The sequence below is a fragment of the Bos indicus x Bos taurus genome, chromosome 12 (genome assembly GCF_003369695.1).
Source record: "Bos indicus x Bos taurus breed Angus x Brahman F1 hybrid chromosome 12, Bos_hybrid_MaternalHap_v2.0, whole genome shotgun sequence".
Classification (NCBI taxonomy): Eukaryota; Metazoa; Chordata; class Mammalia; order Artiodactyla; family Bovidae; genus Bos; species Bos indicus x Bos taurus.
This window is the reverse complement of record NC_040087.1, coordinates 34,060,792-34,074,194: the sequence shown is the minus strand read 5'-3', so window position 1 is coordinate 34,074,194 and position 13,403 is coordinate 34,060,792. Positions and strand designations below refer to the sequence as shown.

At 47.5% G+C, this 13,403-nt stretch overlaps 1 protein-coding gene across 1 annotated transcript in view; it reads right to left on the bottom strand.

The window, feature by feature from the left end:
• The window catches only part of MIPEP (mitochondrial intermediate peptidase), an 85,740-nt gene that overhangs the window by 37,209 nt on the left and 35,128 nt on the right, over positions 1-13,403 (bottom strand). The window contains exon 15 of the mRNA XM_027557574.1: positions 2,128-2,202. Within this exon, the coding sequence (XP_027413375.1) occupies positions 2,128-2,202 (75 nt within the window). The remainder of the gene's footprint in view (positions 1-2,127; positions 2,203-13,403) is intronic.

The following is a 13,403-nucleotide window of genomic DNA, read 5'->3' as shown; positions in this document are numbered from 1 at the left end:
GAATCTGCAGAGAATGTGCAGCTGTTGACCTAAAAGCAGTGAGGATCAGTTTGGATAAAAGAAAAAAGTTAAATGACCTCTAACTTCTGGCTTCATCTAGATATAGAATTATGGCTCTAAATTATAAAGTCAAGTTTAAACCTTCCCTGGAAAAACACAGACATTTCTTAAGATAAATATTGCTTTGCTCTAACTGGCAACTTAAATATATACTAAATACAGCTCTTTCCATTCCATATTCTATGAAGAGTAACAATGCACAGAGGGACTCAGAGGGGCCCACATTATTGATCCACATTCATATTCCAACAGAATAAACCATTAGAAATTGAAATTCTTAAATTCTAACTTCAACTGCAGTGGGTTTTTCTGGCCCAATCTACAAACAAATTGGAATTCAAAAGTTTTGTTTCTTCAATTATGCCTTTCACAAATGAAAGACATAAGCATGGAATGACGTTTTTTAAAAACTATAAAAACAGCAAAATAAATTTAGTGTGCATATGTTTCATACTCATTTGCTGATGAAGCAAACAAGGCCGAGCTATGAGCCTATCAGGGGATCCTGTGTGTCTGGGACCAAGAACCTCGGAGCCCCCCAAAACAGGGGCTGTTGTTAAAGTAATGCACAGAAAGAAAAGCACAACTTAAAAAGCACTATAAGCTACTCGCTTAGAGCCCAGAGACAGTTCGTGTCCTCTTCCCTGGGCTGTCCTGCTGCTCAGGGTCGGCACGGCCTGTCCCCGCTGCTCAGGGACAGACAGGGGACAGGAGAGCAGTGAGAGGCCCTCAGGGTGGGGACTTCCTCCCCTCCTCCTCCTTCTCCAGCCCTCAGCACCCCTCCTCTTCCTCTCTCTTCTTGTTCTTTCTGGAGGATGGGAGATTGTACAAAATGTTGGTTTTCTCTTTTAAAAGAAAATCACTGGAACAAGTGTTGCAAAGGAGGCCAGGACACTGCCTTTTAAAAGGTTGGATGCCCATGACAAACCCATGTAAATCAAAAGACTGTTGCCAACTAATGTAAACCTTTCAAATAATTCAGAAATCCTTTTCCAAATAGATATGATACAAATAGACACTGAATAATGTACATCCATGGTTTCGTCTATAGCAACAGCATCTTCACTGAAATGTATGTTTTAAGGTCCAAAAAAACAAAGCTCATTCATTACTTTCTAGGGACTAAATTTGACACAACTATAAAACAATTCATAGTGACGACACTTTTAAGTAGGTACTGGATCATTATAAAGTGAATATTGCCTGAGATGAGAGAAGGGCATTTTGGTTGTGTTCACATAACTCTCAAGATTTGATGAAGAGGGAGAATTCTATAAACAATCTCAAAAATTACAAACACCCAAGGCATCTGGGATCACGTAGACCTGACGTCCAAACGGTTTACAGGGTGTCTCCAGTCTTTATCTGGAAACTTGCAACACTGGCTTCAAATTTTATAAAAAAACTAACACCTCTTACTTTTGAAACTTCTCATCTAAAAACAAACATTTTTGAGAAAAACACAAAGTGAGTGAATTTATGGCAGTCCAGTAGGGCTCTGTACTTTCAGAGCCATGGGCTTGGGTTCAATTCCTGGTCAGGGAACCTAGATCCCACAAGCTGCAAGGTATAGCCAACAAAAATCAATAAATCACAGTAAAAAGAGATATAGTGAACAAAGAGATCTAACTTGGTTTGCTGAAATGCACCAAGTTTTTGTTGTTTTCTTTTCTCATTTATGTATTAATCAAGGCATTTTTTTTTTAAGCACACACCTCAGACAGTGTCAGCCAATAAATCTTTTCCTATTTGTGACTTTTACTAATAAAAATATGTCTGCCTGTAAAAAAAAAAAAAAAGTTCTTCTCCACTCAGGAGAAGTCACATAACTTTTCCATGCTTTGATTTTCCACTGAAATTGGGAAATAACCTTATTTGACTACCACTTCCTAAGGACGGTTGGAGGACCAAATGAGTCAAGGTCAATCAAGTTCTTTGAACTCAGATGAAAGATCTTTTGGAAGCACAATTATTGTAATAAATGGGTAGCACTGGCAAGAATTTCAAGTCGTACATTTATTCTGAATAATGACCCTGGAAAACTTCAGAACAAAGGCACACACCCACCTGAAGCTGCATGTCCGCTGCGGCACAGACCTTTTTAGATTCACAAAGACGAGACACCATATTTCTGGGCAGCGACTGAAAAAACAAAAAAATATATGCACATGAGTAAATTGCGTACTAAGTCATTACACTATGAACTTCTGAGGCAGGGAAGTTAAGAGTAACATCAAATTTAGAAAAACAACTTCATTATGGTTTAAAAATAACAACTTTGAAATATTTTTGTGGACAAGATAAAGAATGAATACACTCCACTGAATTTCAAAAAATCGTAACTGTCAAACAGACATTTGTACATGAAAATATAGGATTGTAGGGAAATAAGACATTGGCACTGATCTTTAAAAATCTAGTTAAAACCTTAGGAAAAGTTACTGCTTTTTCCGTTCCTGTGTTAGCAATGAAAGCCCGCTCAAGTGCTCCGTTGACCTTTAAGAGCATATGGAGAAGACTCTTCAGAGTCCCTTGGACTGCAAGGAGATCCAACCAGTCTATCCTATAGAAAATCAGTCCTGAATATTCATTGGAAGGACTGATGCTGAAGCTGAAGCTCCAATACTTTGGCCACCTGATGTGAAGAACTGACTCACTGGAAAAGACCCTGATGCTGGGAAAGACTGAAGGCAGGAGGAGAAGGGGACCACAGAGGATGAGATGGTTGGATGGCATCACTGACTCAATGGACATGAGTTTGAGTAAACTCTGGGAGTTGGTGATGGACAGGGAAGCCTGGCGTGCTGCAGTCCACGGGGTTGCAAAGAGTCAGACACGACTGAGTGACTGAAGTGAACTGAATGACTGACAACAGGAATCAAAGATGACAGACCCAAGGGATAAGTCCAGGCCTGTGGAGCTGGCCAGTACTGGGGCCGAACTGGCAGCCCAACAAATGACCACATAATGAACTGCATCTTTTTTAATTTTCCAACCTGCAAAAATTGCAGGGCCTGGAAACTCAGTATAATTAACGTCCCTACACAATTTAGGGCATCCTCTTGGGGCCTTTCATAAACATAAACATAAAGGGTGCTGCAGTCGTGTCCGACTCTGTACGACCCCATAGACGGCAGCCCACCAGGCTCCCCCGTCCCTGGGAGTCTCCAGGCAAGAACACTGGAGTGGGCTGCCATTTCCTTCTCCAGTGCATGAAAGTGAAAAGTGAAAGTGAAGTTGCTCAGTCGTGTCCGACTCTAGCGACCCCATGGACTGCAGCCCACCAGGCTCCTCCGTCCATGGGATTTTCCAGGCAAGAGTACCGGAGTGGGGTGCCATTGCCTTCTCCTCTTGGGGCTTAGTTAGGCCTAATCGTAGAACATTGCATATTCTCTTAGAAATAAACAAGTAATAGTTGAAGAAGTAGTTTGGTCAACTAGTCTACTTTAAAATCACCAATACTGGTGTTTATTGAAGACAGCTGCCATTTTATACAACTCTATTTATAATCTAAATTAAATTAAAAGCCCTTCTAAAGAGAAATAAATTATGTAAGAGACTTGTGGCAGGTGACTGACTGTGGCTATTGAGACAAACCACCCGTGAGTGGTAACGTGATCTGTCTGCTGGCAGGGGAGCAGGCCCCGCCCTGCGTGTGTGCGTGTGTGTGCACACTGCATCTCTACATCCATACAGGTGTCTCTCCAGGGTCCAGGGAAGGACTGGCCCACAGCAGACACTCAGGACACACCTCAGGACAGGTGAACAAACACAAGTACGGCCGTGACTGCTGCAGTGCGGGATGAAGGCTCAGCCAGCCAGGCCGCTCTCTTCTCTTTCCACTTGGCCACAAGAACAGCAAACCAGCCGAAAAAGGCAATTTTCAGGAGTGAAGACGAAGCCTGGGGGAAGCTTCAGAGTGTAACTTCAGTGCAAGGAAAGGTCCTGGGTTTTCCCAACCTAAGCCAAGAGTTTCCTCCAAACAGCATCTTAAGATGTTGAGGTTTAGTGACGTCAGACACGCGAGTGGCTTGCATCGAGAAGCTCTTGTCTCTTGACCCTTTCTTTATATCACGTGGACGGGACGGCTGCTGTACTTGGGTTTCTCCAGATTCACAAAGCTTTAATGGTCTTATTTTCATATTAAAAAACAGTGTGTGAGGAAGGACGGCATTGTCTCATTCATCAACAAACAATGGAAACTCCTGCGGGCAAGCGCGGCTTCCAGCCTGAGGGACAGAAAGTGTGTGTGTGGTTGGGGGGAGGGTGTGTGTGGAGTCCCAGCAGACCACCCGTGTGTGGACCAGAAACAGTTGGAGCCGCATGGGCTCCGGGAGGGAAACCAAGCGCAGGGCTCACGGCCCCCACGTGGAGCAGCCTGAAAGGACACAGGGCAGAGTGGGACCTGCAACACAAACAGGCGAGAGATGGACGAGAGGGCTGGGGTTAGGGCAACCCTCATCTGTTTCAATAATTCAATATGAATCCCTCGACAATTATCTTTGTCCTTTGTTATTTAAAAATAATAGTGCTGAGATCCGGCTCTGCGTGACTCCGACAGTGTCAATGCAGCCTGCTGGCAGTCAGCGCCAAGGCTGGGGTGTTCACCGAGATCCTAGGGCCCACAGGGGCCGAGTTCCGTTCAGGTAACAGCTTCCTCCAAGTGCCTGGCTCAGACATACGTTCCGGAGCCCAAGGGTGACCGCAGGGCACTCAGCCATCACAGACAGTGATGGGTCGGTTCTTGGAAACACATCCACACCCGTGTCAGAACCTGTATTTTAACCAGATCGCAGGTATTTCATGCATATTACAGTGTGATATGCCCTTGAGAAACCCAGGTGAAGGTGAGCAAAATGAAACCGTCTGGACCTCACGAGCTGAACCACCATGGGAAGGCAGAGCCTGGGGTGAGGCAGGGGAGGCTGCGCTGGGGCCGGTGTCTTCCGTGGCTGCGTGTTTGTTTCCGACGGCAGGTATGGCTCTGGGTGTCCTGCTTTCTCACTTGTAAGATGAGGATTAAAAAAAAAAAGAAAACCACTGCAAAAAATGACTAAAGATTCAGTGAGTGAAAAGTGAAAGTCGCTCAGTCGTGTCCGACTCTCTGCGACCTCATGGACTAGTCCATGGGATTCTCCAGGCCAGAATACTGAAGCGGGTAGCCTTTCCCTTCTCCAGGGGATCTTCCCAACCCAGGGATCGAACCCAGGTCTCCCTCATTGCAAGCAATTCCTTACCAATGAGCTATCAGGGAAGCCCAATGATTCAGTGAGGTAACAGCTATTCCACTGATGAAAAGTATAGACTACCTGGAAGAAACTCCCTCCCTCCAGGCAGCTCGAGTGTCTTCTTAACACTGCCAAAGGGGACCAGACAGGCAGGCCTGGCGGCCTCAGGGGGATGGCCCCCTCTTCCCTCTTCAGTGTCCAGGACTGGACGACAGCATCCCAGCTGCACAGAGCCTGTGGGCCCCAGCGAGGGAAGAGGCAGCTCACTTGCACTCTAGGAATGAACAGAGCTGCACCATCTGCGCCCGCACACAGGAACAGAAATATGAAAATAATACTAGATTTCCCATTACATTCAGAAAGCACATTTTGGGGTAAGATTCTGAAATACTGTCAGAAGTGCAAGCGTGCTGGCAGACTCGGCCTGACTTGTGTCCTCTGGATGGTCCCCCGTGAGCCTGCCTTGTAAGCACGAAACCTCATAAATCTGCCAGGTATCTTTGCTCACTCGACAGCTCACCGGTCCGTCACATTACAAGTTCTGGCATCAAATTCTTACAGAGCCAAGTCATTGCGATTAAGTATCTGGCTTATTTATGAGCATTTAGAAAACATATTATGATAGAAGCTGCATAATATTCAAAGTGAAGACATCCTCTGCACAAACCCTTGTTTTCCTACCACCGACGACCCCTGGGAACACGCTGGGTCTAAAAACGCAGGCGTGTTGAGGCACGGGCACTCCCAACTACAACAGGCCTTCAGGCGGCAGGCCGGACACTGAGGGGGCCACTGCCCAGAGTCAGCAGCCTCCACACGCAGCCGGGTCCCAGCTCCGTGCCAGGACCTTGGCATGTGTCTACGGCCAGGAAACGAGCCGATGCAGCATCTCAAGTTGCCCGCTTTGCTACACTGCCGGGGCCCAAAGAGACTGAGTCTCAGTTCCAAACCCAGAGCAAAGGGCATCACCTCTTACTTGAATTCACTGGTGTTTTCTGACAAACTGAGATGATATACGAGGAGAGGACCTTTAGAAATGCTTACACAGCGTCAGCAACGGCCCAGAGGAACAGCCGCTGCAGCCACGTGGCTCTCACAAAGTCTGCAAGTCAACACGGAACACTGTGACGTGCAAGAGTCTAGCTTCCATTTTTTCTAAACAAAATTCCAATTATACTTTGTTTTCAGTTTGCATATATTACTAAATTTGACTAGAACTTCTGATGTGAGTAGGGAGCTATTAGTTTTTACTTTCTGTTTACTTTATATAAAAGAGCAGAGAAGTCTCAGATGAGCGCTGACTGACCTAGGCCACCTGTGCGTGGCAGTGGGGCTGGGGTCAGACCCGTCTCTGCCCTCCGGTTCAATGGTCTTGTCTAGACATACCTGAGAAGCATTAAAGCTGAAAAGAAGAAACGTTTCAAAACAACTTAACTTGCCAAAAGGAATCCAGTTCTGACTGCTCTATAATTTTTACCTTCAGTCCGTGTTCACTTCTCCTGGGAGGATGACAAGAGAAGATTTATTACAAGGCGGTGTGACTCCCTGGAAACAGATCTGAGGCAGTTTTAGCCTCGGGCTGACTCACAAACGAAGGCAACAGGCTCAGGCTCGTGATGACGCAACACTCGACAGGCCACAATGCAACACCGGACCTGTACTCTGAGCAACAGAACGCAAGGGCCTGCATTTGTGAAGCGTGCTGTACCTGCACTCAGTAACACAACACAAGGGCCTGGATTTGTGAAATGTGCTGTGTAAGAAGCACAAACCGTTTCCTACGACATGAAGAGACTTTTAACTAGGGAAAACTGGAAAAAGAAAACACCCACAATGTTATTATCCTGGCTTGAGTATTACTGGGTGACCTCTGACAAATTACCTAACCTCAGTTTCTACAAAGCATGGATAAACTATGTGCCACCTACTTCACCCATTGCTGGACAAATTAAATAAGAAAAAAAACACAAAATAATGTTAATTTCTATTATTTACTGCTTGATAAATATTTTGTGAGAAAGAAAACTAGAGCAAGAAACGTTTCAGTGCGGCTAACAGACAAAATTATGGGAAAAGTGTAGCTTCTCTTGAATTGACAACATCTCTGGTGATCAGGTATATGGCTGGAGGTTACAAAGCCACCAGAAAAGAAAGAAGACACTCTAAGACAAGAAGCAGTATGAAGATCAAGAGGCTAACACCTGAGGAAGAAAGGAATGGCTCAACTCTATGCGTCCAACAAAATATTCCCCAATAGAGCAAAAGTCAATGAAATTACTTGTAGGGCACTGACACTACTCTGTGTACACCGTAACGCCGGACACACGTCATTATACATTTGTCCAGACCCACAGAACAGACACCGTGGACTCGGGGAGACAGTGACGTGCCTGGGTAATCATCCCACCTCTCCACGCCCCTTACCGCATGGGGATGCTGACCACCATGGGGAGGCTGTGCCTGAGTCGGGACAGGGGTGGCAAGTCTGTACACTTTCCCCTCAATTTTGCTGTGAACCTAAAATTGCTTTAAATAAAGTCTCAATAGTTAAAAATAAAAGAGATAAAACCAAGAGGAAAAATGATATAAGCTGCATCCTAGTGGAAGCCTTCCTTCCATCTCTCAGTCTTTTGCTAGGTCACAGAAGTTAGCCATCAAAAATCTAAACAGCACAACTGAAAGGAGAACTTAACAGAAGGGCACGAAACCCCAAGCTCAACAGTTAGAAAATACACAGTGTCCTCAAGCACAAACAAAACATTTCAGAAATGGATGACACACTGGGCCATAAAGTATCAATAAAATGTAAAAATCAATACCAGTTGCACTAATTGGATATCAATAATAAAAAGACTGGGCTTCCCAGGTAGCTCAGTGGTGAAGAACTTGCCTGCCAATGCAGGAAACACAAAGATGTGGGTTTGATCCCTGGGTCGGGAAGATGCCCTGGAGAAGGAAATGCCAGCCCACTCCAGCATTCCTGCCTGGACAATCCCAGACAGAAGAGCCTGGCGGGCTGCAGTCCGTGGGGTCACAAAGAGTTAGACAAAACTGAGCACAGACACAGTGACAAAAAAAAAAAAAACTCCTCTGCAAAGATTTAAAAAATTTAAACTACACTTTGAAACAACCAAAAGAGGAAATTACAGTGGAAACAAGCAACATTTGAAATATTTTGTATGAAAATCATGGCATGCAGCCAAAATACTGCGTCAGTTCAGTTCAGTTCAGTCGCTCAGTCGTGTCCGACTCTTTGTAACCCCATGAATCGCAGCACGCCAGGCCTCCCTGTCCATTACCAACTCCCAGAGTTCACCCAGACTCATGTCTATCGAGTCAGTGATGCCATCCAGCCATCTCATCACATAGTTTAAATTTACAGCATTAAAGTGTAAACGCATGTCAGATAAAATCGAAACCTAGTCAGCTAAGTGTCCACCTTAAGAAACTGGGGGAAGAAGGGAGAGAATAATCATAAAAACAGAAACAGTAACTGAAGCAAACAAGACAGGGAGCGTAAACAAGGCGACTGTGAGCTCTCGGCAACGACTCCTGATACCAACAATGACACCAACCTTCTGCAAGATTAACAGAGAAGAAAACGAGAGGAGAGTATTAGGAATGAGGCAGACAGAAGCGCAGGACCTGAAGCATGAAAGAGGCTGTAAATAACTTTATGCCAATAAACTCGAAAACTTGGGTTAACAGACACATTTCTGGAAAATTACAAGTTAGCAAAGTTTACTTCGGAATTAAAGAAGGCCAAAGAGTCCTGTGACTATGAAGGAAATCAGTTATTTAAATCTTCCCACAGAGAAAATGACAGACCCTGAACAGTTTTATAGATGAATTCTGACCAAGTTTCACGAAACAGATTATTACTATTTCATAAAAGTGCCCGTAAGGAGGAGGAGGAGCTCTGCAGCCCGTCTTATGAAACGGGATCTACTTAATGCCCACACCATGAGAGTGAGAAGACCCAGAAAACCACAAGCCAATCCCTCACCAGACGCAGAAGATCCTCCAAACACAAAATACAAGCAAACCAAGCCAGTGCTGTGTTACAAGAAACAAGTAACAGTAAGTTAGGACCAGCATCATCTAGTCCTGGCGTGTGTGTTACAATAAATAAGCTAGAACCAATGTCGCCCAGTCCTGGCATGTGAAGGGGGCCTAGCATTAATACCAACATTCATGACATACCTAGATAAACAGAAAAGAACCACCCAAAAGAGGCAGAAAAATGCACTAACTGTTGGGCTTCCCTCATGGCTCAGTGGTAGAGAACCCGCCTGCCAAGGCAGGAGATGCAGATTCGAGCCCTGATCCAGGAAGATCCCGTATGCCACGGAGCAAATAAGCCTGCAGGCCACAACTACTGAGCCTGCGCTCCAGAGCCCGGGAACCACAACTCCTGAGCCCATGCACCTGGAGCCTGAGTTCCACAGCAAGAGAAGCCAGCACAGTGAGAAGCCCCCGCACTGCAACTAGAGAGGAGTGGAGCCCCCCTCGCCACAACCAGAGAAAAGCCTGCACAGCAACGAAAACCCAGCACAGCCAAAAATAAGCGAACAAAATTATTTCTTAAAAAAGGTTCCACCAGGAAAGGCAAAGCAAAAAAAAACAAAAAACTTTCAGAGGCATCTCCTTTCCGATCCTTTCCAAGAAGAATCCACTGAACTGAAATCAGCTTTGCCTGTTTTCCCTCTACTGCTCCAGGTTATACTTTTTCTGAGACAATACAGGGCAGTTCTATCCTGTTCCTCTACATGGTGTCCTTCAAATATTGTAGGACAGACTGCAACTTCTTCTTCTGGTCTAAAACCTGATTCTTACATATTTCCTAAGAGGAAAGTTCTCAATTTTACACGAAGTGGCAGCCTCTTCTCAGGGTGCTTTCTAGGTCCCGTATGTTCCTGTCACCCCACGAGGAAAAGAAGAGCCCCCGGAGCCTGAGATGCACTGAGGGGTACTGGGGGGAAGGGGACCAGACAGAGGGGTCAGGGAGGGGCAGGCCCTGCAGAGGGGCGGTGCGCTGCTGGGCTGCAGGGACAAGGACCCAGCTGCCCTCACTCTGGCTCCTGGCACGGAGCGTGTAAACCCTGGGGACTACCGAGGGGAGTGAGTGGGCATCTGGGATTCACAACGAGCCCCTTCACCTGCGGGGCAGCGAGGCTATGCTCACGACGACCAGACTGCACCGTGACACCAGCGGCTCCAGCCTGACTAGCACTGACCTCTGGCTTCACGATTATTCCAAGACCCAGCCTCAAGAGCAGGAGGAGCCCCGCTTCTCCTACCAGTCAAGGCATCAGAGTAACTGCAGCTTGTTGTGCCTGAGTGTGAGCAGAAAACTAACACTGTCAGTAGGGAGAAGCTCCAGCCCCATCTCCACTCCAAGAGGATGACGCCCTGGTTCAGTGTGAGACGTTATGGAAGACGGACCCCGGCCCTGATCCTGCAGAAACGCCGGTGCACAGGGGCCTGTAGGCAGTTCCCCACAGGCAGCCCTTGTAGCACGGCTCTCCGCAGGGACCTCACACCCTGTCCCCGAAGCAAAGCTACCCTGTAGCTCACCTCCAGCCCCAGCGCACCTTTCCAATCTTTGGTTTACACAATGCCTCCCATAACCTGCTGCTTCTTTCCTTAAAGAAGAGGAAATGAAGAACAAGGAATCGACAGACGACCAGATCACTTTCCCTTCAGGAGCCTCGCGAGCAAAGACTGTGTAAACAGTCTAAAGAGAGACTGAGAGGAGTCCACCAGTCTGCACACGGGGGCGGAAGCAGGGCTGGCTTTGACTCTGACCCCTACCTCAAAGATTAACTGAGATCACTCCCCTCCCTCCCTTCAGAAACCCTCACCGCTGAGCAGACTCTCTGAAGGGGATTCTGGGACAGGAGTCCACCTTCCCCCAGGCTGCTGCCTCCTGATTAAAGCAACCTTCCATTCCCACCAGCACTTGTCTCTGAGTGGCAAGCAGCCAAAACAACTGCAGCCAAAAGATGGAAGCAACATAGGTGTCCATCAGCAGAAGAAAGGCTGAACATCTTGGTTCACCCACACAAAGATGGCAACCCAGCCTTAAAAGGAAAGCTGTTGTGAGCAGGCCACCGCTGGGATGAACCCTGAGACACTGTGCTAAATGAGATAAACTACAAGAGACAAATGCTGCATGATCCACTTCAGTGAGGTCCCCAGAAGAGTCGGACTCCGGGAGACAGAGCAGATTGGCGGCTGACAGGGCTGGGGAAGGGAGAAGAGACTCGGTGTCTGATGCGCACAGCCCCAGCTCTGCAGGATGGACAGCATCAGGCGGGGGTGGTGGTTGGTGGCAAGAGGGGAGCATGGTGCCTGGGCGCACTGACCCCAAAACATTGCTGACACGCAGTTAACCTGGCGTGTTTTACCTCCTGTGCATTTTGCCAGGATGGAAAGGAGCTGTGTGTGGAGACGTCTAAGGGAGGACAGAGCCATGCTTCCAGACAAGCAGGCCATTCACAGTTAACCTTGCGCTCGATGGCAGCACCTGGAAGGGGTCAGGCTCCAGGCCACAGCCCACAAGCACAGAGAGGAAAGACACACCCCAGCTCCTCGGACACCACGGGCCCTGCAACACAGCCCACGGGCACCAAGATCGAAGGAGCTTCCTCCCGATCGCCGAGCCGCATTGGGTTCATCACGTGTAAAAACCTGGACCCTTTCATATGAGCTGCCACCAAATCTGTATTTCTGCGCTACTGGTTTTAAGATTAATTTGCAACAAGCCCTGCTGCACCCCTGACACTGTCAAGACAGTCTGAACCTTGAATGAGCAGCCCTGGGGTTTGCTTCCTCTGGCAGCTGTGAGCCACCCGTGGACCTGAGAGGCATACTTCTAATTCCTCGACCACAGGAACCTGCTGGCTCTGGGATGCTGAGTTCAGATAAAAGACTGGGAGGGGTTGATAAGTCATGGAGACATTACCCCGACTCTGAGAGCCTCTGGATGCACCAGGCGGCCAGCGGGGAGACCAGGGGGGCAGGAAACGAAGCACAAAGATGCGCCCACAAGTGCTCTTCCGGGCCTTCATGTTATTTATCTACAGAGGCTTAGATTTGGGGGAATGAACTCTTGCCCTTGGGCGAGACCTGCCCTCGGAATGTAAATATCCAGCCACTTGGCATTTAATCAGCAATGGGAAGAGCAAGCCCCCTGTGCACCTGTGCCCCGTGCCTCTGGCGGGCTCGTCCGTCTCCATGGAATCACAGGATGGTTTCCTGTCGTGGACGCTGTGTCTGTGAGCCCTCAGCCCGCTGGGTGTCCCTCCTGAGTCTGAGCCTGGAATTAATCCAGAGCAGCTTGCTGCTTTCCTCTGGTCTCATCTCTGAAGAGGAGTTGCGGACTTCACTTCATACTCTTTTCTTGAAGTGATCTTGTTCAAAAATGGTTCTTCTGACTGAAGAATTCAAGATTAAAATAGGAACTTTTCAGAGATGGTACATCACCCTCCAAGCAGGGGTTCTAGCCCTTCTTTGTTTTCCTGACTGTTCTGGAAAGGGACAACAGTAATTGTAAACTCATTATCTGTGGTGAATTTCAGCGTTACTCTGAAGGGTCCACGCTGCTCGGCTGCAGTTGCCCTTTGTGCATGTGTCCAGGCCTCTTACAAGCCTAAGCTCCTCAGACAGCTCCTTTCCCGCTGCCCTTGGTTTCTTAGACACCTCTGCACGGCTCTCAGGGGCCACCTCTAGTCTCCCCACCCTTCACCGGCCACCCTCACACCACTGTCCCTCAGTGTCCACCGATTCAGGCTTCAAGGAGGAGCGCAGTCAGGTCTCCGCCCCATTCCCAGCCCCGAGTGTGTAGCCGGGGTGGACATGCTGCCATGCGAGGGGCTACGTGCGTCTGTGTTCTTGGCTGAGTTTATATAATCCCCAGCGCAACTCTCTGCAGGCTGACGAACAGGTAGCTGACTGGATTACTAATCCTTCTATCTTGTCCTTTTAACAAACTCAAATAGAGTATGATAGAGAGTAACTCAGAGTAGCTCTCCAGAACTCAGCCATTACCCTACACTGACAATAACAGACACAACAAAGTCCAAAGAATAGAAACGGCCAACTCACATCATG